The sequence below is a fragment of the Electrophorus electricus genome, chromosome 7 (genome assembly GCF_013358815.1).
Source record: "Electrophorus electricus isolate fEleEle1 chromosome 7, fEleEle1.pri, whole genome shotgun sequence".
Taxonomy (NCBI): Eukaryota; Metazoa; Chordata; class Actinopteri; order Gymnotiformes; family Gymnotidae; genus Electrophorus; species Electrophorus electricus.
This window is the reverse complement of record NC_049541.1, coordinates 12,648,231-12,672,142: the sequence shown is the minus strand read 5'-3', so window position 1 is coordinate 12,672,142 and position 23,912 is coordinate 12,648,231. Positions and strand designations below refer to the sequence as shown.

Here is a 23,912-nt window from a genome sequence, read left to right as displayed (position 1 = left end):
CTCCACTCACTCATGTTCTGCGTGATGATGGTGAAGGGCTTCAGGTAGGTCTTCTTCATGTTGCGCGCCACGGTGGTGGCGTACTCCTCGAAGTCATGGAGCAGGTGAACTGTGCCGCCCTCTGTCTTCTGGATGTGGTCCCAGTGTTCCTTGTTGCTCGGGTCCAAGATGGCGCTGCCCGCCCTCACGATGTTCTGGAACATTCAGAACGTGGAACTCAACACATCGGGGCCGTCATTGGCTACACACCAATATAGCCACATGCCTGCTTGGTAAAACTGTAATCTGACAAAGAACCCCTGCAGGGCAGATACGTGATGGAGGAATGGGAGGAGCTGAACTTCAGGTGCAGAATATAGCACTTTGATGATTAGCTGGCAGTTGTGGTGGGAGGCGGGGCCTGACCTCGTTGAAGTTGGTGTCGCGCATGGCGGCCAGGTTGAAGCCCTGCTGCTCGCTCTCGTACTGCAGCACGCGGGAGATGAGGTGGAAGGCCGTTTTCACGTCGGTGCCGTAGAAGGACCTGGCCTTGCTGGTGGCGTTGTGGAGCATGTGGGCGATGTCCTTCGACTTCTGTCCGTCCATCATGGATTCGTTACGATTCATCTCTTCGTTCTGAAGAATGTGGAGGAAAAGGGGAGGGAGGGGGGGGGGGGAGAGAGAGAGAGAGAGAGAGAGAGAGAGAGAGAGAGAGAGAGAGAGAGAGAGAGAGAGAGAGAGAGAGAGAGAAAGCGCTTAACCTTTAAGTGGTGGTCTTGAGAGGCTGCTGGGTCATACTGGAACCCTGCTAGAACCAGGTTGAGCCTTCTGGGGGTTTCCAGTTTACTCTGGAGAAGATGAGTACAGTACCAGTTTCTTTAGCTGGGAGAAGGCCATGGTGGTGCAGTTGAAGAGTTCTGGTGGCAGCCAGCCTTTTTCATCACTGCAGTGTCTAACCGCTGTGCCTGCAGGGAGTACAACATACAGAGAATCGACAAAAGCACAATTCAAGCTTGGAGAGAGAGCAACACTGCCCAGCCAATGGAAATCCAAAAGACGTGGAGTAAGGGAGGCACCCATAGGAGGGGGTCGGAGAATAAACAATACCATGATATTGCTCTTTTAGCACAGCATGGGAATGTATTTGTGTGATTTCTCTTCACGGAACACGTCTGATCAGTAAGTTCAACTTGGTCCCACCATCCACAGAGGTCGCTCACGAGCTCTGCCGTGAATGTGGAAACCGCGCCAAGCTTGCCCTCGAGACATGCCATGTTTAGCCAACGGATCTCTCCAGAGACACAGCCTCATTAATATTCGTGTACTCGCCCAGTGAGAAGGACGGCTGCGTCTGTGCCAGAGCGAGGGCTCGGCGAAAAAACAGCTCCGACAAGCTTGGCAGACTGACGGGGTGAACCGCCCCAGCATCCAACATGTTTACCCCAGCGTCACAGAGGAAGGACCTGCTAATGTGGTTCAGACCAAAAACAAAACCCAACACTTCGGTAGGTCACAGAGCAACAGCATAAACACAGGCAAGGCATAACCACACACACACACACACACACACACACACACACACACACACACACACACACACACACACACACACACACACACACACGTGTGCGCGTGAGAGTGTGCGCGCGCGCGCGTGTGTGTGTGTGTGTCTTCAAAGTCCCAGCATGTTCGGTTTGCAAAAGGGGATTTAGGACAAAGCTTGGAACACTGACCAATAGATCCCTTGGGGCAATTCATAGCTACTGGACGGCCAAACTTGGTCCTCGGCCACCAGACTCCAGCGTCAAAGGCCTTGGGGCAGACCTCATAAACCACTGCAGGAAAGATACAGCACGCGGTTACAGTCAATGTCTCACATTCTCTGAAATTCACCTCAATTCATCACAGGAAATTATATGACTAGAAGCACCCATTACTAATAAAGTATCATATTCCTTTAAGAGAAACAGCACTCCAAAATAACCCGTTAAATAACCTGAGAATATACTTCAACAAATGCTATAATTAACATCCTAAATGTAATCACGGAACTTGTTAAGAAGAAGTTTTAATTAGTTTTGCACTTTATGCTCTAGGGTTATTAAACGCTAACTCGGTGTCTGGCTATATTGGCAGGTGCCCTAAAAAGTGTGACACATCTGAGCATTATTTATTTGATAAGAGCAGGCTTTTTGTGGGTACACACCCTCACACCCGGTGGCGGTCACTTCGGCAAAGGGGTTGTCGCAGCGGTTGCACTGTCGTCCGATCACACCCGCTTTGCAGGGGCACTGCCCCGAGTGCTGGTCACAGGTCCGGGAGCTGGCGCCCGGGAAGAAGCAGTCACACGGGTGACAGGTGTCGCTCTCTTTGGGGCGGTAGTAGTTGTCCTGCAAAGACAGCAGTGGTCAGTCAGGAACGTCAGTTCAGAGAGACGGCGCTCTCTGACCAAAACGGAGGGTGCAAAACCGTGAAACGGTGTCTGAAAGGTAGGAAACCTAAGAGTGTGTGAGGCGGTGCACCGCGTGCCCGGGAGTGGAACGCTGGTCCGTACCTTGCAGCGGCACTCGCCCGTCGTCTTGTTGCAGTCGGCATTGAAGCCCTTGGCGACGTCACAGTTGCAGGGCCCACACATGGGGCTCCCCCACCAGCCCCTGGGACATGGCTTCTCCACCCTGGATGAGCAGAGGCACGCTTGAGCATCACGGCGATGCGCCGCCAGGCCGTGACCTTCTGGCCATGCGCAGGCAGACTGACCCGCGATTCCTATAGATCTCCTTCCCTGAGGAACGCAGCTAAACTAACGCAGCTGCCTCCGGGCTTCAGGGGCTGTCGAAGACTTTATAAATTGGATAGGGAGGTCTGCGTTCAGTTCAGCTGCATTTTATTTGCAAAGCACTTTTAACAACACGTATGGTCACAAAGCAGCTGTACAGAAATTCAGGACTAGAGCCCTAAGGCAACAAGAAAAACACAGACAAGGAAAAACCCCAAATAACGCAGGCCAGGCCATTAACTTGACGTGTTACGCAACCGTGTTGCACAACACAAAATGTGTTACATGCCATTAGATTTCTATTCATAAAGACACTGGTGTGCTGATTATTGCCACGGTGTCAAATTTGTACTGTGGTAAATTCACCTATGCCCAAGATGAACGGCAATCAAAATCAGTATATAAATGAGTTCATACTTATAAAGGCTAAACAATTAGCTAAACGACTATGTTGATGAATTGTACGTGTGACCAAATATTGAGAAATCATCATCATCCAATCCACACTGGCTAATTATCCAGGAGTTCCCCCCAGACAGGTTGAAGTAATACTTCAATTATAATATGACTCGCCTACAGTCACATGCAAATGAGGACAAAATGTGGCAGCACTAACATATCAGACAAATCATAAAATCAGATGGTAATCCTCATTTATGAATGAATGAGGCCATTACCACGGCGATGTTTGCAGTTAACATTACATTAAAGCTGGCGATATGTTTAATGAATTTGGCACTTTTATATACTGCAAGGCACATTACAGTTGCAATGAGACAACAATAAGATGTTTTGGCCCTACTCTGGAGACACACACACACACACACACACACACACACACGCACACAGTTACTATTCAATGTGGAATAACGCACACACTGTTGAAGTGAAGTAAAGCATACAGAAAATGCTAGCAGGCATACACTCAGGTCTTCCCTAAGCAATGAAGTGTCCAATGGATGGACTCGGCCTTTGTGGGGGCGTGGCCCAACCACAGAGAAATGCTCTTAATGTGCCTCTCTGTAGCCTACAGGTAGCCCTTTTGGTTCAGGAACATTAAGTCTCCTCTAGCTCCTAATATGGAAGCGGCCAGGCTAAGGTTACAGTTACAGGACCTTTAAACTGAAACATCACAGATGGATCTGACCTGGCACTGGGGTCGTGAGCAATCTCATCTTGCTCGACATTCTCAACGAGAAGCGCCGGTTTAGGATCAGATTGTCCTTCTACGTAAAGGCTCATGACAATGCTAAGATTGACGCGAGAACAGCGTGTCTGGTCTGACGCCAGGGTCGGGGAGGGGGGCAGTCGGAGGGAGCGGCTGCGTAATGGCTGATTTGGCACACCTGTTCCTTGTTCCGTTTGTGTCTATTTATTTCTCTTTTCCTGCTTCTTGTTCTCCCTTATCTGGTCTCTGGCCTCTGAAGTCCAGAGAAGAAAGCAGCTAGGTTTCCCTTTATTGCCGCCCTGTCAGGACCGCACTGTAAACGCGAGGCACGTGGCTTATATCCTCCCCTTGATCTATCGTCACTGAGGACAGTGAATAGCTCACAGTCATGACACTCATTTCTGGACCTGGCGCGAATCATTTGGGCACAAAATCTGAGGCCGATGGTGCACCCCCACCCCACCACCCCGGCACGGGTCCCGGGAGGGGTTCCAGTAAGTCATAAATCACCCCTGGGGATGGCAGGCCCACTGACAGCTGCAGTGAAAGCGATCCCTCCAGTGCGAGAGCATGCAAACACACCAAAACCGTTCCACATGTCCAGACCCACAAGAGCATGCGCCCTTGCTGATACGAGCCACCATACTGTGCCTGTAAAATTTACTGTCTGGCATACGCGCAACGTGCGGTGCCTTAACGCGCTTTACAGTCGGCAAGCGCGGATTCGGAGCGAGTGCAGACAAGACTCGAGACGCCTGGGAACGCTGGAATCTGCTGCGTCGTGCGACCTCGGGGGCTCGTTAAACCATCCCACCCAAGCAAGTGTGCCGAGCTGCCGCGCAGGAGGGCTGCCATGGGGGCTTTTGCAGCGTAGAGAGAGGGCGTGTCTGGGTGCCTGCTTCTCCCTGACCCTTACTTGTTCTCGCAGTACTGGCCGTAGTGGTTCTGGCCACATTCGCAGACGTAGCCGTGGGAGGAGCTGGGCTTCCGCACGCAGGTGGAGACCTGCTCACAGGGGTTCAGGAGGCATGCATCCACACACTTCTTTCCAAAGAACCCTGGGGGGGGGGAAGGCCAGGTAAACTCTAGATATATAAGACACTGAGCAAGCTGACTGAAAGCAGCAGGAACCAGTGAGCGGACACGGAGTGCTGGCCCACTGCATGCAGGCCTCAGATCAGCACCTGCGTCGCAGTCACAGCTGTGGGCACCCCAGTCGGCCGTGCAGTGGCTGTTCCCAGGGCAGATGTTGGAGTCGCAGGGGTCGGCCACGTCACAGCCCTCCTCCACACGGATCTTAAGGCCCTGCTGCATGTTGATGTTGGCTGTGTTGGTGGAGGTCTCCCCCATCCTCACACCCTACACACAGAGACACAGACACACAGAGACACACACACACACTTTTAGCCACAGGTCTAAACACAGCACATTGACAGTGTTGAATGAATTACATACAGTATCCCAAACAGAGCCATTATCAGGGACTGTTCAGTCACACAGCAGTTTTGAAGAGGAAAAAAAAAGGCCTAACCGCCTATATCCGTCATGAAGCAGAGCAGTGCTGTGTGTATGCATGTGCCCGCATGCATGTGCGTGTCCATGTGTATGCACGCATGCGTGTGCATGTACGTGTGCGCTCGCGCGCGTGTGTGCGCGCATGTACGTGTGTGTGTGTGCGCGTGTCCATGTCGGGCCCTGCACCCACCTGCATGCAGCCCTGGAATCCTTGCAGCACTTTGCCGTCGTCTCCCTGAAGGCCCCCGATGAACAGACTACTGACCTTGAGCCCGGGCAGCTCGTTGCCAATCTCCACGGACCTCTGTAAAGCACGTTGGCACACAGCGCTCACTGGACCATGAGGTCGTTTAGCGTAACATCCGCCCCTACTGTAGGTGCTAGGTTCATACACTTCTGCCTCTTATGGGGGTGTTGGGACTAAACATACCAAAAAAAACCCAAACTTGCTAACGAATGTGTGAATGGTGCCAGACCCTGTGGTGTGGAAAAACTCCCCGCAGACAGCCACGTACCTTGAACATGTCATAGTCCAGAGACACCTGGGCCACGTATTTGGTGTCTTTGCTCTGCTTGCTGCTGGTGATCTCCACGAGGAGGTGGTGCCACTCGCCATCGTTCACCCTGACCTCAGGGAACTCCAACAGTGCCACCCGCTCCTGCTTTAGCAAGACCTCCATCCGCACGTGCCGGTTCACCAGCTGTGGGGGGAGGGGGAGGGAGAGTGCAAGAGGAACGTTGTGAAGAACTCGCCTCCGGCGCCACATGGGGCCCAAATATTAATGGCACACCGGGCTGGATAGCCGGAGGAGGAGAAACTGTGGCTGCATCCACACTGACTGCCATATTCTAACCACAGAAAGATAATATCATCAAATTATATCATAAAATGAAACACGTCTAAATCTATTACACAACCAGCCTGGACCCATTACGAACTGGTTCTGAAACAAAAAGGGTCTATACAACAACGACGACAGCATCATCAAACAGAACCAGAACGGGCTGCTGGGAGCTACTCTCTCACCAGTATGTTGATCTGGGAGGCGGGGCCAGCGTTGGCCTGCATGAGAGTGGCTGTCCCGTCGTCCTGCCTGGTCCGGAACATCAGGCCCATGTACCAGGGCACAGCCACGGTGATGTCAGGCTCGCTCCACGCCACCATGGCGTGGCCGTCGAAGCGCTGCAGCGAGGGCATTCCTGTGTGTGGGAGGGGGTCAGACATGGCGGTAGAGAAAGGTGCTCAGGTCATCCAATGAAGGCGGTTCTGTTTAACTGTGCAGCTAAGCAAGTGACTCAGCGTGCAGAAGAATACAAGCCTGAACATAAACCTAACACTGTGAAAAAGCAGGCATGATCTTAATAATATTAATAAAAACGGTAATAACATTAATAAAAATGGTAATTTAAATAGTAACAATAAAACTGCCTTATTCTCCAACACAACTGCATTTCCTACATGGTGCGTTATTACTTGCATTCACTTCTTAACCCTACTGCTTTGATCTCTTCATTACCTCCCTAGCCGACGCAGCACAGCCGATAGGAATACGACGGAAGTGGGGCCTCCCATCTGGCCACTAAATTCCCCTGCGCGTCATGTCCGAGGCTTAAGCGCTGCCAGGAAGAGCGTTACGGATCCTAATCCTGGAGCTGCCTCGAGAGCCTCTACGAACGCAGCCCTAGCCGAGACCACCTCCTTGCGGCTGGCCCCCGCCCAACTCTGTCAGGGTGAGCCCGGCTGCTTGCTGTCCCGCTGAACAGGGCTTCTGCCCCAGAGAGCCCACCCACTCCCCCCGGACGCATTGTTTTGGTTTGGTTTTGTTTTTACTGATGCATATAGGTGGCAATTATCTGGAAAAAACAGACATTTCTGCCACGTCATGAGATGATTACAAATAGGTATTTATACCCATCTGTTTGGAACGTTTCTCAGAAAGATCAAGTTTCTTTTGCATTCAATCAAACCAGAATAAGACTTTTCTTCTAGACTGGAATCTTTCATATTCTCTGCACATTTTATCAAATCAAAATCAAAATGTATTTATATAGGGCTTTACAACAGATGTCACAAAGCAGCTTTACAAATGTAAGTCCGAGCCCTTTACAAATGTAAGTCCGAGCATGGACGACAGTGGCACGGAAAAACTCCCTAGAGCGCGAAGACTCAAAGGGGTGGGGGTGGGGGGGCATCCTCCTCTGGCCTGCATTTTATATCATGCTGTTCTCCAGAGTTTTTGTAAGTTGCTTATTTTTTAATGTCACTACGGTCACCTTCTATATGATGAAATATAATGGCATTTACAGGTAGGCCGGCTCCAAAAAATATGAGGCGAGCGCTGGTTTGCATGAAGCGCGCAGAGCTGCGAGTCTGAGTCAGACGGCAGCGGCACATATGGCGCTTGCTAATCAGCCAGAAATCTGTAAACAGCCCCATCTAGAATTCCATGGTTCACTCCAGGAAGGACACTATATCTGCTTACTGGGGAGGTGCAGAATTCCATTTTTTAAAAAAAAGGGACATTCTATGCGAAGGTGGATTCACTCGCATTTGAGGTAGGCCATGGGAAAGAAAACAAAGGTATTCTTGTAACGAACCCAAACGGTGTGGAACAGTGCCATGTAAAGCATTCGCCTTATCAGCGCAGAGCCAAACAAACAACTGGCCTGCCGGACGGAGAGAGGCCCGATTCAGGTCACTGACTTGTTGCCTTGTGACGAGACCACAATTCAAGGCAGAATCTGGCGAGACCCGGCATGCCTGCAGGAGGACCTGGGAGAGACCGGGTCAAAACTCTGCAGTGGCACCCTGCGCCTTAAACAATGCCTGACCACAAAACTACTGCGTGGCATGCCAGCTAAACTATCATTAAAGCTATTTCAACCCAAACTAAGACACGCGCACATACACACATAAAACCAGTCAATCAGCAGAGGATATAGTATAGCCTACTAAAGAGTTTGCGAAGTGATGTATTAAAGGTGATGTGCTGTGACTAGTAGATTAATCACCCTTGCACTGCCAGGGGCACTGAGCTCTATTCCGCGGGAATGTCACAGTGCCAGCAATCAGGGAACATCAGAGTTCATTTAAGCATGATTCTCAAGCAGGAAAACCGTTCGCTTTAGAAGCAGAATGTGATACTGCCGTACGAGCCCAGCTAAAGAGGCAGCGTGGAATCTGTCAGGTGTGAGGCTGGCTTCTGCCCCAGGACTCTAGCAACTTGCTCATCAAATGAGAGTCTGGGAACGTGGTCACATGACACTCTACACCAGAGGCTTGTTCGTCTCTGTCCACCTGGTGTGACAAATACCGGCATCAGTCATCCCAGCGCAACCAAAGACATTTTATCGCAACACACATGCCAGAGCAAGAAAAAAAACAAAAAAACAAACACAACCAGTCCACCCTAATCCGTTTTTCACAGGAATGCAATATTTGAACCTTATTTTGAAACCGCCTAAAAAGTCCCTAACAGCATATTCCTGGCCGTACAGGGTTTACCTTTCTGCCTGAACTCTGAACCTGAGCCTAAGTTCTAAGCTTTGTCATGAGCGCTCACCGTAGGGCATGTGAGGGTGAGTCATGCTCTTGTCCGGCAGTGCTGCACTCCAGCCCCTTTGTCAGTAGGGAAGGTGGTGTATGTGGGGAGATGTGCTGATGAGCCTCCGCTGACAGCGGAGAAACGTTTTGGGCCAGTAGGTTGCAGGCGGAGCAGAAAATCAGCGGATACTGTGCGATGGCTATCAGCAGAGCCATTTCCCTAAGAGGAAGTGTGCGCGGCGTTAATGCCGCTGCTCGCTTCCCACGCCTCCACGGGGCAAACACCAAAAATCAACAAGTGAGTCCAAACAAGGAGACGAGGCAACGATCGGGCCTACGCACGGCCACGTGTGTGTGGATACAGGCGAAGGTACGAGCCCACACCCACACACTCACCTTGCTCACAGTTCTTGCCTCCGCGACCATCAGGGCAGTGGCAGAAGTAGGTGTTCCATCTGTTTTCACACTGGCCTCCGTGCTGACACAGACCCTCTCTGCAGAAGTTCCTCTTGGCTGGGCAGCCTGAACGGCAGGGGAAGACCAAGGAGGACGAATGAAGTCCAAGATCAAAGTAGGACTGCATAAACTCACCATTCCAAAGTACACACGCAGTGCTAGATGGAGCTGGGGTTTTTTTTTTTTGGTTTTTTTGTAGAAACCACAAAGTGTGGAAGTGAACAACAAGTTAAATTATTAAATTAAAAGAATAAAAAAGGTGGAGCTGTTTGTAGCTCTGTTAGTGGCCGCAGCAAACATTCCCACTTAGTGTAGCAGTACAAAACAAACAAAAACAAACAAACAAACAAACAAACAAACAAACAAACAAACAAGGGCGGGCGCTTGGCATGAGACCTGCTGTGGTTCCGTTGTTGGCGATGAAGCCAGCCATGTCCACGGGCTTGCTGTCAATGGTCAGGTTGCTCATGCAACCCACAAAGTCGCGGTTGCGCACAGGAAAATCCTCAGGTAAGTCGGGCACGCCACCCAGTAGTAGAGGGCCCGTCAGGTCCAGAGACCTGGGAGAGAGTGCAGACATGGGGCATGAGGGCAGTACACCCCGCTGGCCTCTAGAGGTGCCAAAGAGCTGTTACTCAGCCCCAGATATATAGTAGAAATAAGGACACCGACATTAATGACAATGAAAATGATTACTTAAAAAAAAATCCACTGTTGTCCACTACATACATTATAGATATGGAAATAAAATGGCAAGTTAGCATAATGTAAACTTAAACTACACCTTACCGTTTCTGGAACTAGGTGCTATAGTTCCTCATATTGACTGACTCTCTACATTAAGTTACTCTTCCGAAGGGTCAGTGATCATATGGCTGTATGCTTGAGCGTCTACATGCTCTCAGTGGCCACGCAAAAGGTTTTTACAGCACACAGCAGTCCACGGTTCACTTCAACCTGCCCTGCGGCTTCAGAGCCGCATCACCGTGATCCAGCCCACGTAAGAGAGGGACTGTGTCAAACAGTGTGCTGGCACTAAATAATGGCCACCGTGGGGTGTTCCGCTGTGACCCGTCCCAGGCAGCTTGTGTGTTCTGGCCGTAAAGTCCTGGCGGGGAGCTCTTTGCGGTTCGTCACTTTATGCCTTTTTCCGTGCAGCACTATACACAGCTGGCCACCGCACAACCATAAAAGCCCAGTGTTTCGCCTTGCCGTGTTTTTGCCGGACTCTGCGCTCAAAAGCTATAAACTATGTAGTAAACGGGCAGGAGCGAAGCCCATAAGAGAGCGGCTTGTTGGCGCTAAGCCAGCTGTCCATCACACTCACAGCCAGCTGGGTGTATGATCAGCATGCCTGTCTTACAGGTTCTGACTGCAGTGCTTTCGCTCGTATTGGTTTGAAGTGCTTTTAAAAGCAGTACGGCTACACCTGACATCTTAATCTCTGTGTCTAAATGCATTCAGCCAGATATTAAAACAATTAGCAACCTCTGGAGAGATAAGATTGCGGCGCACGTACTTTCCCTGTCTGTGTGTGCTTGTGTGATGGGGGGAGAGAGAGCGGCAGATTTGACATTTCAAAAGCCTGTAGGTGGATGGAGCTTAGGCAGAACAAATGAAAGCCAGTGTAATCTCTGCTCGTTACTGTCATCTTTCTATGGGAAAACCACTTCACTAGGTGAAATGTGGTGAGAAAGGGGAGGAGAGGAAGAAGAACGAAAGAATGAGTTAGAGAAATACTGAGCAAGAGAAGCAGAGAGAGAGAGAGAGAGAGAGAGAGAGAGAGAGAGAGAGGTAAAGGCGTACTTCTTCTGTCCGGTCTGCATGCCCTGAGCTGCACAGGAGTAGTTGCCGATCTGGCTCCCAAAGCGCACTGCCATGGCGATGTCGCAGTCGTCCACGGCAACCACAGCCACCTTCTCCCCAGACGGCCCGTGGGGGAGACCCAGGCGCCCGATGTTTGGCTGCAGCACACACAGAAGACAAAACAGCACACGGTCAGACCCAGCTCGCATGCACACACACGATCAGCACACGGTCAGACCCAGCTCATGCGCACAAAAAGCCAATGCCAACAAGATACATGAGCAAAAAATCTAGTGACTTAAATCACCCGTTAGAAAAGATTGCAAAATAACAATAACAATATTAACATCTAAATGGTAGGTTAGGATTGGATCAGCCTGCTAACTTAATAAACAAGAAATATTCTAAGAAATACTCCAAGGTGGTTCTTTATACTTTATATGAAGTATTTACTCCTAAACTTTGCAGCACTGAACTCTTAAGACTACATTTTCCCACGGTGATTTCAGCCAGCATACACAGGAGAGATAACAGCTTTAAAACGCACCATAACACACACACACACACAGTTCAGGTAACTCGAGGCTGTTCACGGAAGAGCCCGAGGCTGAGCGGATAGCCATGCATGCGCTCCCACCACCTGGCTGAGGGCAGATGTGGACAGCTTGTTTGGCTTGGCCAGACGCGCACGCGCACTCAGGCTTGAGCGCAGTCGGCGGACACGGGCGGTCGTCGGTCAAGAGAGGTGGAGAGAAAGGAGTAAGGGGGTAAAGAGAGGGTGGGGTGTGTGTGTGTGTGTGAGAGAGAGAGAGAGTGGGAGGGGGGGGGGGGGGGGGGGGGGGCAGCAGGCAATGCCGTGTGAGCTAGTTCCCAGCCAGGCACAGTTTCCCTGGCAGCTATCGGTGTCATCACTGGCCCACCTACACCCCTCTCCCTTTTTCCACTACCTAAAACACACACACACAAAAAAAAAAAAACACTCTCTCTTTTTCCACTGAACTCCAATTCAACAGCCAGATGGTTTTAACCCTCTGACGCTTTTAATTTTACTTGGCTGATAGGTTTTTTTTGTTTTTCATCTATTCTGCTGGCTGTCCCACAACCTTTACCTCTCTCTCTCCGCGTGTACGTGGATCCGGCCGTGAGCGTATTTGATGTTTTCCTAAGGAGGAAGCGCTGCAGCAGAAAGCATCGAGGCGGGTCGGGGGTTGGGCCGGCGGGTGTTCTGGCGCGAGCGGAGCCTTTGAAGAGTGCGTCACGAGAGCCTAAAATAGTTGATTAATGACTCCGGGCCCAGCGCTGCATGCTCATATTTGGTGCATTCTTTGCATTAGCGGCAGGATACAAGGGCGCGAGTTATTATACAGATGTCCATCTTTGGCCGTACTGTTTTCTTTCTCCGCTCCTCTTTTTTATGTGGGACAAAACAGGCTAATTCTCGGCCATTCTGTGTCACTCGGTCACACTGAAGCATTTTCTTTTAATTCTTTGACAAGTAGCACGGCTTTCAGTGTTGGCAGTAGTCAGTAGGCTATGAAGCAACACGTGACTGTTGGTCCACGTCAGGTCATTGCATGCATGATTGGGAGGTGTTGCAAAGGTCTCATGTAGGCTGAAAAGTTCTAGCGAGCTTTGCTAGTCAAAACCGATAGCAATATTCACAGCAATGTTGTTTCTAGATCAGCTTTGCTTAACTGGCATATGATGAATGACTTGTATGTAGACTGGGGGAAATCTGACCCAAGATCAGCGGCGAGATCACATCCTGCTCGCTGGTCTTTTTCGCAGAGAAGTGGCCAGTACTGAAATCTCATCATGACCACTGACTGTGCGCCAGAGTCAGAGCTCCAAGCAGGCCAGGGATGTTGGCATGCAGCCTGCCCGGAGACGTAGTCCCAAATCGGGCATGTTTTTAGCATTGCCTCCCCACGCCCCACCCAGAGCCTGCGAGTCCCTCTGCTGTGGGGGGGGTTGGTGAAATGGACACCTGTTGTGCACGTCCCCGTGGAAGAGCCCTGCTGACAGACAAACGTGAGCTGAGCTGGACGCGCCGGAGGGATGCCGGCCCCAGCATGAGCTCATGCACACACCCTTCAGCATGTGGGCCCAGAGCGAGAACAAACCCCGCCACGCAGCCCACGGGCCTGGAGTCGAAGCGCTCATGTCACAAGATCTGCCTCCTGAACCCAAATACGACAACCTGCAACGACAGTGCACAGACCCCACGCGGCTCCTTCGGGAGCAAAGAGCTTCAGAGCGCTCGCTGGCTTGCTCAGGAATGTGGCCAGTGTACGGTGCAGGGTGACGCCCTACGGTAGGTGGAGTCGGGGGGCCAGACCCGCCCACATGGGGACTGAGCAGTTCAGCTGCCGAGTGCTTGCTTTCATCGATTCATTTATCGGAACCTTTCATCAAGCTCTCGGCGTAGAATAACGGTGGGACGGTCAGCATGAGGAACAGCCAGTGGAATGTTGTTGAATGCTGGACCATTCACAGTCACACAAGCTATTACAGCACCACGTGGAAGTCACAATACAACCAATTGTAATAATGACTATATAATGACTTTAAGGTATTATTATTGGTCTATAAATCACTCAGTGGTGCAGGGCCAGCATATCTGTCTGATATGCTAGAGTGATATGAGCCGACTAGGACTTTCAGATCATTAGGAACTAATCAGTCTTGCCCAAAGTAAAGAGTGTTTACCCATTATGCTTTTTTAAATGGAACCAGAGGATATCAGAAGAGCCTCAACACTAAATGTTTTTAAGTCTAAACTAAAAGTGGCTGAAGCACTGCACTACAGGGACCTTTTTTTTTTTAAATCTTAATTTATGCCATCTTTTACCTCAACACTTTTTTAATCATATTTATTTAAATGATTAACTCCCTATTTTTCATTTTACTTCATATTAAGTTTACATTTTTAAAAAATCAATTTAATTAAGTCAACAGTTTTTAACTACATTTCAATAAAGTTTTTTACATTTTTTTTTGGAACTTTCCTGGGGTTACAGATCCCAGGATTTAATAAGCTTTATTATTCTTCTGTGTCTATCTGCAGCAATCTGAATTGCCATGGTGTAAGAAAGGTGACGCACAAACAAACTTGCCTTACCTTGCCTTGTCTACAAGCATAATTCACTATGATTTCCTAATTGTCTGGGCCTGGTTAAAGATTGTTTCTTTTAGTTTCCTGTCAAATAAAAAGTAGTGTGAACAAGCATCATTTCAAATTAGCCCAATCAGAGAACAGTTGCTGTCCGACTTGGGTAAGTCTATCTGGCACCCTCTCACATGCAAAAAGAAAACAAACAACCTTCACTGTCCAGAATACTGGCGACTACATTACCCAGAGCCACCTGAGGCACCAAGTTTGCTCTTATCTGGAGATTAGAGCTTTCCAACACAGAATAGGTTTTGTGTTGCCAGAGAAATGCTGTCAAACAAAGCTCATCACCTTGATAAACAACAATGCTCATCTTACAGTTCAACCCTTCATCAGCTGAAGGAAATACCAGTGACTTAGCAACACCATGACTATATGCCATGGCAGTTTTTGACTGTCTGTATCTCATCAGTGCCAGTGCCACAGTTCCCATTATTCTGAACACGGACTGGGCCTGGTCCAACAAGCAGTATGATCACTACCAGGCTCGACCCAGCAGAATGCCATGGAAAGGCAGCGGGTAATCGGTGACCCCCCTGACTTCTGTTCTGGCGCCTCTGTCCCGGTGGTTGGGCCCGATACTGGTGGAAGCCCCTTAAGTGCGCGGAGACGCCGAGGTGAGTCCTGTCTGGGCATGTCACACACTACCCCCGTGTGTACCCGCAAACAGAGACCGAGGTGCTGGTTCAGACACAGATGCGCATGCACAGAGAGCGAGAGAGGTTTAATGAATTAAATCACATCCTGAACAGGTCTATGCCAAGAATGCAGTACCAAGCATGTAGCATATTCTGTCAAGTTTATCAGGAGTTAACAGGCGAGCCTGGCATGGCCTGTATCCTGACATAACAGAGCCGATCCAAGTAAGGTATTTGTTTCTAAAGCATGTAAGAACAGTCCCAACACAGACATGCACTCATGACTGCAGGTGTGTGGCAGCCTGCCATGTGCCCCACAGCCCCTGAGACTCGCGGGTGCCTGCTTGTGTGCGGATGCAACCCGGGGGGACAAGCACAGGAGCTCCAATGCCCTCCCTTCTATTGCAGCCCTGTGTAGTTCTCCACCAAACCGTTCTAGCATGAACAGTCCTGTTCATAGTTGACATCTCCTCAGTGGTGGGCAGTTGATGCAGTGAGTGCGGTCAGGGTGGGAGTTTGGTCTGCGTGGACCAGACGAGTCTATGATGCCAAGCAGGGTGAGAGGGTGATGCTGGGGGGTTGGGAATGACAGAAGCTAGATCTGGTTTCACTCATGTCCTGTGTGGGGCAGTGGTAGCTCAGTGGTTAAGGTACTTGACTTGTAATCAGAAGGTTGTGGGTTTAAGACCCACCGCAGCCAAGCTGCCACTGTTGGGCCCCTGAGTAAGGCCCTTAACCCTCAATTGCTCTAGTTGTACTCAGTCATAATTGTATGTTGCTTTGGATAAAACCGTCAGCACAATTTAGCACGTGTGGAAAATGGGGGTCCCATGCACTACTGCAGCTGTGTTGCACAGGCACAGAGACACGCACACCCACATAACTGCATATATACACACATGCACACAGACATGTGTCTGTTCAGGTTGAAAAGATTTCATGGAGAACAGCGCAGGAATGGGATATAGTGCGTTTTGCTCCCCTGGGCAGCAGCAGCAGCACACAGTCATATACCATACACGCGCACACACACACACACACACCTTAACAGTCGTATTGAGATTTGTAGTGGATATGTGATATTTATCCACCTGTCCGATCACAAATGTTGTCCAAAGCCCACCGTGCAGTGGAGGTGTTCTACGGCCAGCAGCCAGAGGCAGTCAGCACGTCGGCCCCTGCTTCACTCAGCACTAACCTGACATCTGACAACATCGGCTGAGCGGAATACGGCTCAGCTGCCCGCAGCTCCGTGGAGAACAGCATCATCGCACTGGTTGGAGCTACAAATTTGCTGTTCGAGTATATAACCAAAAGAATCCGTGTTTGATTCTGTAATTGTCTGATCTCTCTGAATTGTAGAAGCCTTGGCTTCTGTGGATGTGCGTGTTTCTTAGGAGTGCAGTTAAATTTATTCCAAAGGCTTTTGGGGAAAAAGAGCCATTCATTTGAGTTTTTTTCTTCTGTGATTTATTGTTAAATGGAAATGTATTAATTTATTTCTAATCTACTAAGGTAAAATATATTTATGCTAACACATAACTACGGCAGCACAAATTTAGTCAAGTAAAGGGGAGTTTAGTCTTTCCATCCTTCATTCTCTCATTTACTTTCTCATTCTTTCAAGTGTTGACAATTCCCCCTTCATGTCCTCACACTCATCTCAGGGGACGGGAGGCTTGCTGGTGCCATGGCAATGCACTTGATCCCTATAGCTCACAACAATGAGGGAGAGAAGGAGATCAAGAATAGACAGCGAACGAGAGAGAGAGCGCGCGAGCGCGCACGAGAGCCAAGGCACGCTCCACCTCAGCCTGGCCCCTACAACACTGTCTGCGCCGACATCAGTTCCAACGCTCCAAACTCCGGCCGCTTCTCTTCGGAACGCATGCGCGGAGGATTAGCCTCGTTTCCTCTGGGCCCGAGTGCTGCAGGACTCAGGGAACCCGATCCAAGACCCGAGGCCCCGCACCTGCTGGGAGTGACGTGCGCCGAGCTGAAAGCTACGAGACAAGGCCCCGGCACAGAGATGAGGGAAGACCCTCGCACCATATTGGCTCTTTTACAAGTCCTCACATGAGTGCACAGCTGGCGTGGCGCAGCGTTACCCGGAGGCTGGGCTCGAGTTTCTGACGAGGTCTCTGATTTGACACTTACAGTTGTGTTGAAGCCCCAGTTTTAAGACAAACTGCCGTAAGACAGCCAACACTGACAGGCAAAAATATACTCTTACATCTGCTCGGTCCATCACTCGCCCGAAAGGCGACATTATTGTTGGGAGATTAGAGGGGAAGACTACCGATGGGTCAGATTACATGTGAAACTGGAGGAAAGACAAAATGAGGAGAGGAAACGTGCTCTCACGCTATAGCATGATGGAGCTGCACTGCACTGCAAGTACTCCAGGGATCCTTGCCAAGAGTGCAGTGAATCCATGTGTGAGTGTGTGTGTGTGTGTGTGTGTGTGTGTGTGTGTGTGTGTGTGTGTGTGCGCGCGCGCGCGTGCGTTAGTCTTTTATGGGAGGGGGTTGTGCTCATTGCAGGAAGCACAACAGAGGTGTCGAAGGAAGACGGTTATTTTCATAATAAAGGAAGGAATGGGAGCGCGCGAGAGAGAGAGAGAGAGAGAGAGAGAGAGACGAGAGACGAGACTTGTGTTATTTGGGTTAGACAGAGGAAAGGCAGCTGCCTGACCTCTCCCCAGAATCCTCCAGTTTCCGTCTTTATTCTTAGGCCATTCTGAAAACTCATCACTACATCTGGTGGTGTGCAATGGAGATGTTCGCATTTGGTTTCTGTGTGTGTGTGTGTGAATGCCACATCTCTCTCTATCTGTTGCAGTAGTGTCATGCCCACCCATGTCTTTTTCAGGCAGAGTTCAAACACCATTACCTCACCCAGCCTGTGGCTGTGTAAACCTAGAGCAGTGAATAATTAAAAGGGACCTGCCTGGCTCTGTACACACACACACACACACACACACACACACACACACACACACACACACACACACACACACACACACACACACACACACACACACACACACACACACACACAGCCCTGGGACATACACATAGCCCCATGTTGTTCTCTGCCCCACAGGACAAGAGTAACACATGCAGACCTATATGTTACAGAGGCCTGGTCTCAATAACCCGGCCCATTCATCAGTGTTCGGCCGTGCTCCAGCGAGACACAGATGGACAGCAGCTTTTGTCTGCTCCGTCTCCTTTAATGTACCCCGAACAAATTGAAAGAAAGGAAAGGAGCTACACAGCCGTCTCTGGTTTCTACTGGTGTCCACCTCGCTGGCTTAACACACCCTCAAACACACTTCACATGACAAGGCCCTCCTTGCAAAACTGACTCTCTTACCAGTCATGACCTGTTAAAACCATCCTACACATACCTGAACACAAAAAAGATATTTCAGACTATTATATATATATATACACACACACACACACACACACACACACACACCCATGTATCAGAGTGCTTGACAGTGACAGTGGCAGACATGACCTCTGGTGCTCCATCAGAGTTTGTCTCCACAGTCTAGCTGGAGGACACAGATTTGGGTTGAGCAGATTTCAGTTTGACCTGGTTCTTCATGTGCAGGCTGGACCTTTTGGAACAGCTATGTGGTAATGGCTATTTTGGTTACATAGCCCTGGTCCTGAAAGTAAAACCAAATGCCTTCTCATCTTGCGAACAATATTCAAATTGAACTCTTAAAGTGTGCATAAAAGGAAGCAAACAATGATTACTTTTTTTTGAAAGTAGAAAATTGGGTGACTGCAGTCAGTTATCCAAATCAAAAGGTCCAGTTATTACAGATTGAACTCTTTTGTCAATACTTTGTCTGGATCATGTTTGAGGTAACTAACAGCAGCAGGCTAAGACAATTGCCACAGTTACAAACCTTTAAGATTTTTGTTTTGTATGTGTATATTAAAAAGGTGCTACAGCAGGTCCCCAGATCTGTCACATGCTATCTTAGCATCAACTCCTTCCCTGAATTAGCTACTATTGCCCAATTCCTGTCACCAGAATCACCATTAGCTGGTTTGTATTACTGGAGGGGCGACTTCCAAAAAGAGGCAACACCTCTGCTCTCGGTCACATGACCCAGGCTCATTTCAGCAGGGTCTTTGGTCACATGACCCAAGCACAGCAAGACCCACGAAGGCGCAAAAAAAGGAGGAGATTCAAGCAGTACATGGGGTCATGTTGTGGAAGCTAGCAGAGTCCTTTGCCCTAAATGACCAGGGCGGACAGCAGGTTATGCAGCGTGCTTGTATGCAGTCCACACTCAGTCACTTGTCTGGCCTTTTGGAAAAACTGCTGGTAAATGTCACTCTGACAAATAAAAAGTGTAGTGCACGACACATTTTCATACAGCTACACACGACGTACAGACACAAAAGGCAGGCAACAGTGGCCGGTTGCGCAGTCACTCATTCTCAGTTATGGGCCAACTGGAGTGAATAATCTTCAGGTTCGCTTTCCCAAGCAGTCAGCAGCTTCAAATGTGTCGGACGTCGCACACCTTGACAAGGCAGACGCTCAAAACCCGCCCTCTGTGCATGAAAGATCAGCAGCGAGGGACTAATTACATTAAGAGCTCCAGACATTTGGCAAACGGGCTGTATGAAGAAACCATTCCAAACGCTTGCACCATACCCGCAGCTCCGCCAGACAAATTAGCGATCTGATCCTTCACGCGTTTTGTGCGAGTTGTAATCCAGGATGACAGAAGAGTTTCATATTTAATCTGGCCAACATAAAAAAAACAAAAACAACCCCCCCCCCCCCTTTTCAGTGGATGATGGATGGAAATGACCTCACTGCTTAGCCTAGGGCTACTGAGGTACCAGTAGGCTATGGGCACTCCCATGGAAATTAGGGGTTAGCAGGAGGTTGTGCATGCAATTACCTCCAGCCATGTTTCATTAGGCAAATATATCTGTGTATTGGCACTAGCCATTTGTTGCTACATAGTGAGGGCGCAACAGAAAGTGAATTGCAGGATTGCAGCGCTGACCCCCAGGGGGGCAGTATGGAGGGGCGTATACACAGGGCAGCGGGGCACATTGCGCGACTGGTGCACCTACAGGTCAGCGAGTGTTTGCGGGAGGATGTGTCACATGCTTACTCACTCTCTTGAGCTGCGTGTTTCTCTCGCCCAAAACACCATGCCAAGCACAGTGCCCACTTTGATTTATCACTTGCATGTGCTGTGCAGAACACATACACTTATCTCAAATACCACACACCCTTCAGTATCCATGTCTTCCACAGATATCTGCAGAGCATATGAAAATATTGGTGGGGTTCAATTCAGGCTTTTAAAAGTTTAAAAAAAAAAATAAAAAATAAAAATAATAATAATAATAATAATAATAATACGGTGGATTACCCATATATTAGAACTTCTAAAAGAAACTGTCTCATTCTATGGCCCATGAACCCCTATGGAGGATTTTGTTTTCCAGATATCTTATTAAAAGTAAACAAAAACCTGTGAAACATGCAAAAAAAAAAAAAAAAAAAAAAAAGGGCTGTGGGCCTGGAAGAGATTTGTTCCTGAGTCACAGCAGCACTGCTCTTACTGCGTTGGGCTGTATAGGACACATCTGTGCAGTGCGATGTCAGACCACACTTCCTTCCTATCAGGGGTGTGACCGTCACCCTCCCTGTGTGGAACAGCAAGAAAAGCCCTGCAACCCGACACGGGAGAGGAGAAAACAGCGGATAATATTCTGGACAGTTACTGATAGTGCCGGTTCTGGCGGTCACCTGGCTGCGTCACAGGAGAAAGGGGCCAGCAGCCTGAAGTGCTCTTGGCCTGAGCGATGGCTGCAAGCCAAGCACCCGGTGTGAACAATACACACACCTGCGCTCTAATGCCTCCTCTTCCCCCCTCTCTTCTGGCCTTTGCAGGTGTGGGTTGGACTTTTTAAATCCACCAGTAAAGCAGTTTTGTTTTGGTGTTTATTTTTTTACTGCAGAGTGGAAGCTTTGGTGTTCTCCGCGGAGTACGATGGGACGCTTAACAGATCGCGATCTCTTGGGATGGCAGGGAGCTCTCTGGCCTTCTGACAGAAATGTTCATTCCTTCTGCAATTCTGTTAGGTGTATGTTTCTTCCTTTATGAGGCACCATAAAGATGTGAAATATAAATTATTAATAACCTTTAACAATCACCCACAATTATAAAACAACCAGAGGAACTGTCTTACAAGCTTAGTTTTAGTGTCTTACAAGCTCAGTTATTGTGTCTAAGCTTATTTTAGAAGGTTACTTTTAGCTCCCAAATAACTTATGTTCCATAAATAATTAATAGCGTTTAGCCACCCCCCCGGTTTTGATTATAGTTTTGAATGCTAAACAGTGTGGAGTCTGGATTTTCAGACCCTCCCATCCTGGTGGGAATGATCTGGTATCTGGCCCCCTCCCAACAGCAGTGGCCTGTGCTTCCAGGCTGCTCATACTGAAACTGAGCCAGGAGCAGCTGTGAGCGGCGTGGCAGAGCTAGACTAGGCCGTGGGGTCGCTTACTGTACCTCCTTACGGGTCAGCTCCAGCCAGGCTGTATAGAGAGCGACACGCAGCACCCCACTGCCGTCCAGCAGGTGCAGACTGTCCTGGGTAGACCGTGGGAGAGAAAGCAATTAGAGTGTACGGGGCAGCCATCGTGACCCACTCGCTGGTGTGGTGTGTGGTATGCGGTGTGTGTGCGCGCGCACATACATGCACTTGAGAAAGGGAGAAGGCAGAAAGCAAAGCTCTTTAAACACAACGACCCTAGTAATAATCACACACAGCTGTGAGGAACCATGCAGGGTTGACAAAGCTACAACCATGTCAGTGTTGGTAACCTCTGCACTACAGAAAACCAGCTCAGTTTAGTGTCACACCCCTGTCAAGCAACTAAACCAGGCACTTAACCTTAAAAACACACAGATGAAGAGGTGGCCTGCCTAGGGGAATGTACCCGTGTGTGTGTGTTTGTGTGTATATGCATGTGCTTGAGTGTGTGCGCGCACGTACATGTTCGTGCATGCGTGCGTTATGACTGTGCACACAGAGTGAACACTTTAGTAGGTTCAACTCCTCAATCGTGGTACCTAACATTTACAGCATATGGCAAACACTCTTATCCAGAGGGAGAAGTGCTGTGTCAGGTGGTCAACAGGTGGTCAACAGGCGGTCATGCTTTTACTAGTCAATGGTAATGTAGCACTGTCAGCACCACTGTGACACACTGAGCTCAGCTGACTGCCCGCATGGGGCTCTTTTACCCTGTGAACATTGTGTGTGTTCACCTGTACTGGACCTTATATTCATGACTGACTTGGTTTTGAAGAAAGAGTAGGTGTTACCTGGATGGTTTCACATGCATTTATACTTGAAATGCACATGTAATTATTGCTTATGAAGACAGCATAAACTGATATATGCATTCATATACACACACAAAATATCCTGGACATCTGGCTCTTTGTTTAAAGGGTCATTCCTGAAACAGGCAACAGGAAACATATAATATTAATATTATTATGAATAATGTAATAATACAACTTTGGAGCTAACAAGAGAAGTTAATAGACCATAGGCACAGCTATAGAGAAGGAGCACCTAAAACTCAGTGTAGGTGTGTGGGCATGGGTCCTCTACTTGAGATGACAGGTTCGCCGTGCAACAGTTACGTGTCCTTAGAACAATCTGAAAAGGCAAAAGGCTGTGTGTGAGTGGACAGGCTGGCTGAGCTGTTCTCCCACAGGACACACTTTACTAAGAGCTTGTTATCCTTAACCCACTGAAGAGGGTAGAGATCGCCAGTCAAGCACAACTATTACAGCTTGTGGAAAAAAAACAAAAAAAACCCCAAACAAATCCAGTGTTTGTCCATTTGTCATTAAGAGCAGTTAGGACATGAAACACTACTGTGGGATATAAGAGACAATTAGAAACCCTGTTGGATGACAGTACTGTGGTACAAAAGGAAGGCATTAATAACCCATGAATGAATGCTATAGGTAGACCTGATGCATCTGCAAGATCGCTAGTGCCTGCCTTTTCATGCCTGCTCTGTGGAGCCTGTTTGTGTTCCATCTCTTAGTAGTGCTTCTTTTGCTGCTGTGTGTTGGGGGAATGTTGATGGAAAAAGCGAGAGAGAGTATGTATGCTCCCATGCACGCACAGACACAGACACACACACACACACCTCTCCCTGTCCTCTGGGAGAAAGCTCACGAGAGGATGTAACCATTGTTTGCGGAGCTGAAGGCCAACAGAATGGGCTGGGCGTAATACTACCAGCTCGAGGTGTGACAGACAATGACAGCCATCTGACTTGTAAACACATTTTGATACAGTGACCATTGTTTGCTATGGTGTGGATGGATCAGTGCATTGTATGGATCGGCTGTGGCTAAGGCATGGAGTACTGAGAAGAGGGTGGGGTGGGGAGGTGTCTGAGAATCTTGCTGCCTGTGCTGTCTGTGCTGCCTGTGCTGTCTGCGCTGCCTGTGCTGTCTGCGCTGCCTGCGAATGCTGTGAAACTGACATTACTGTGGTAATTTGGTGCCAAGTTCAGTGCTAACAAACATAGCTCACAAATCTACCAGGCCAACATGGTCTCATATGGCAGCCATTTCTTGGTTAGTGCATTTCCAGTCATAACAGTGCATCACTTATACGCTAAAGTGGAAGGTGATGCTTTATTTTGAATTGTTAGGGAAACTGGTTCGATAGCCGAGTAACCGAAGCTTCAGAGGGCTGAAATATATACGTGTATAATTCCCCAGGTCTCTTGTTGGGCAGTGCTCTCTCTCATATCCACTTCCT

At 49.0% G+C, this 23,912-nt stretch overlaps 1 protein-coding gene across 5 annotated transcripts in view; it reads right to left on the bottom strand.

The window, feature by feature from the left end:
• The window catches only part of celsr1a (cadherin EGF LAG seven-pass G-type receptor 1a), a 67,566-nt gene that overhangs the window by 10,686 nt on the left and 32,968 nt on the right, over positions 1–23,912 (bottom strand). For 3 of the 5 annotated variants that reach the window (XM_035528408.1, XM_035528406.1, XM_035528407.1), the window contains exons 6-20: positions 21,626–21,706; positions 11,245–11,402; positions 9,835–9,998; positions 9,379–9,504; positions 6,466–6,638; positions 5,954–6,139; positions 5,629–5,742; positions 5,108–5,282; positions 4,840–4,981; positions 2,534–2,654; positions 2,186–2,369; positions 1,713–1,814; positions 850–944; positions 406–615; positions 11–194 (exon numbers count right to left, since the gene is read on the bottom strand). In XM_035528408.1, coding sequence (XP_035384301.1) covers positions 11–194; positions 406–615; positions 850–944; positions 1,713–1,814; positions 2,186–2,369; positions 2,534–2,654; positions 4,840–4,981; positions 5,108–5,282; positions 5,629–5,742; positions 5,954–6,139; positions 6,466–6,638; positions 9,379–9,504; positions 9,835–9,998; positions 11,245–11,402; positions 21,626–21,706 — 2,215 coding nt within the window. The remainder of the gene's footprint in view (positions 1–10; positions 195–405; positions 616–849; positions 945–1,712; positions 1,815–2,185; positions 2,370–2,533; positions 2,655–4,839; positions 4,982–5,107; positions 5,283–5,628; positions 5,743–5,953; positions 6,140–6,465; positions 6,639–9,378; positions 9,505–9,834; positions 9,999–11,244; positions 11,403–21,625; positions 21,707–23,912) is intronic. The other 2 variants (XM_035528409.1, XM_035528410.1) reach the window with 1 other exon arrangement.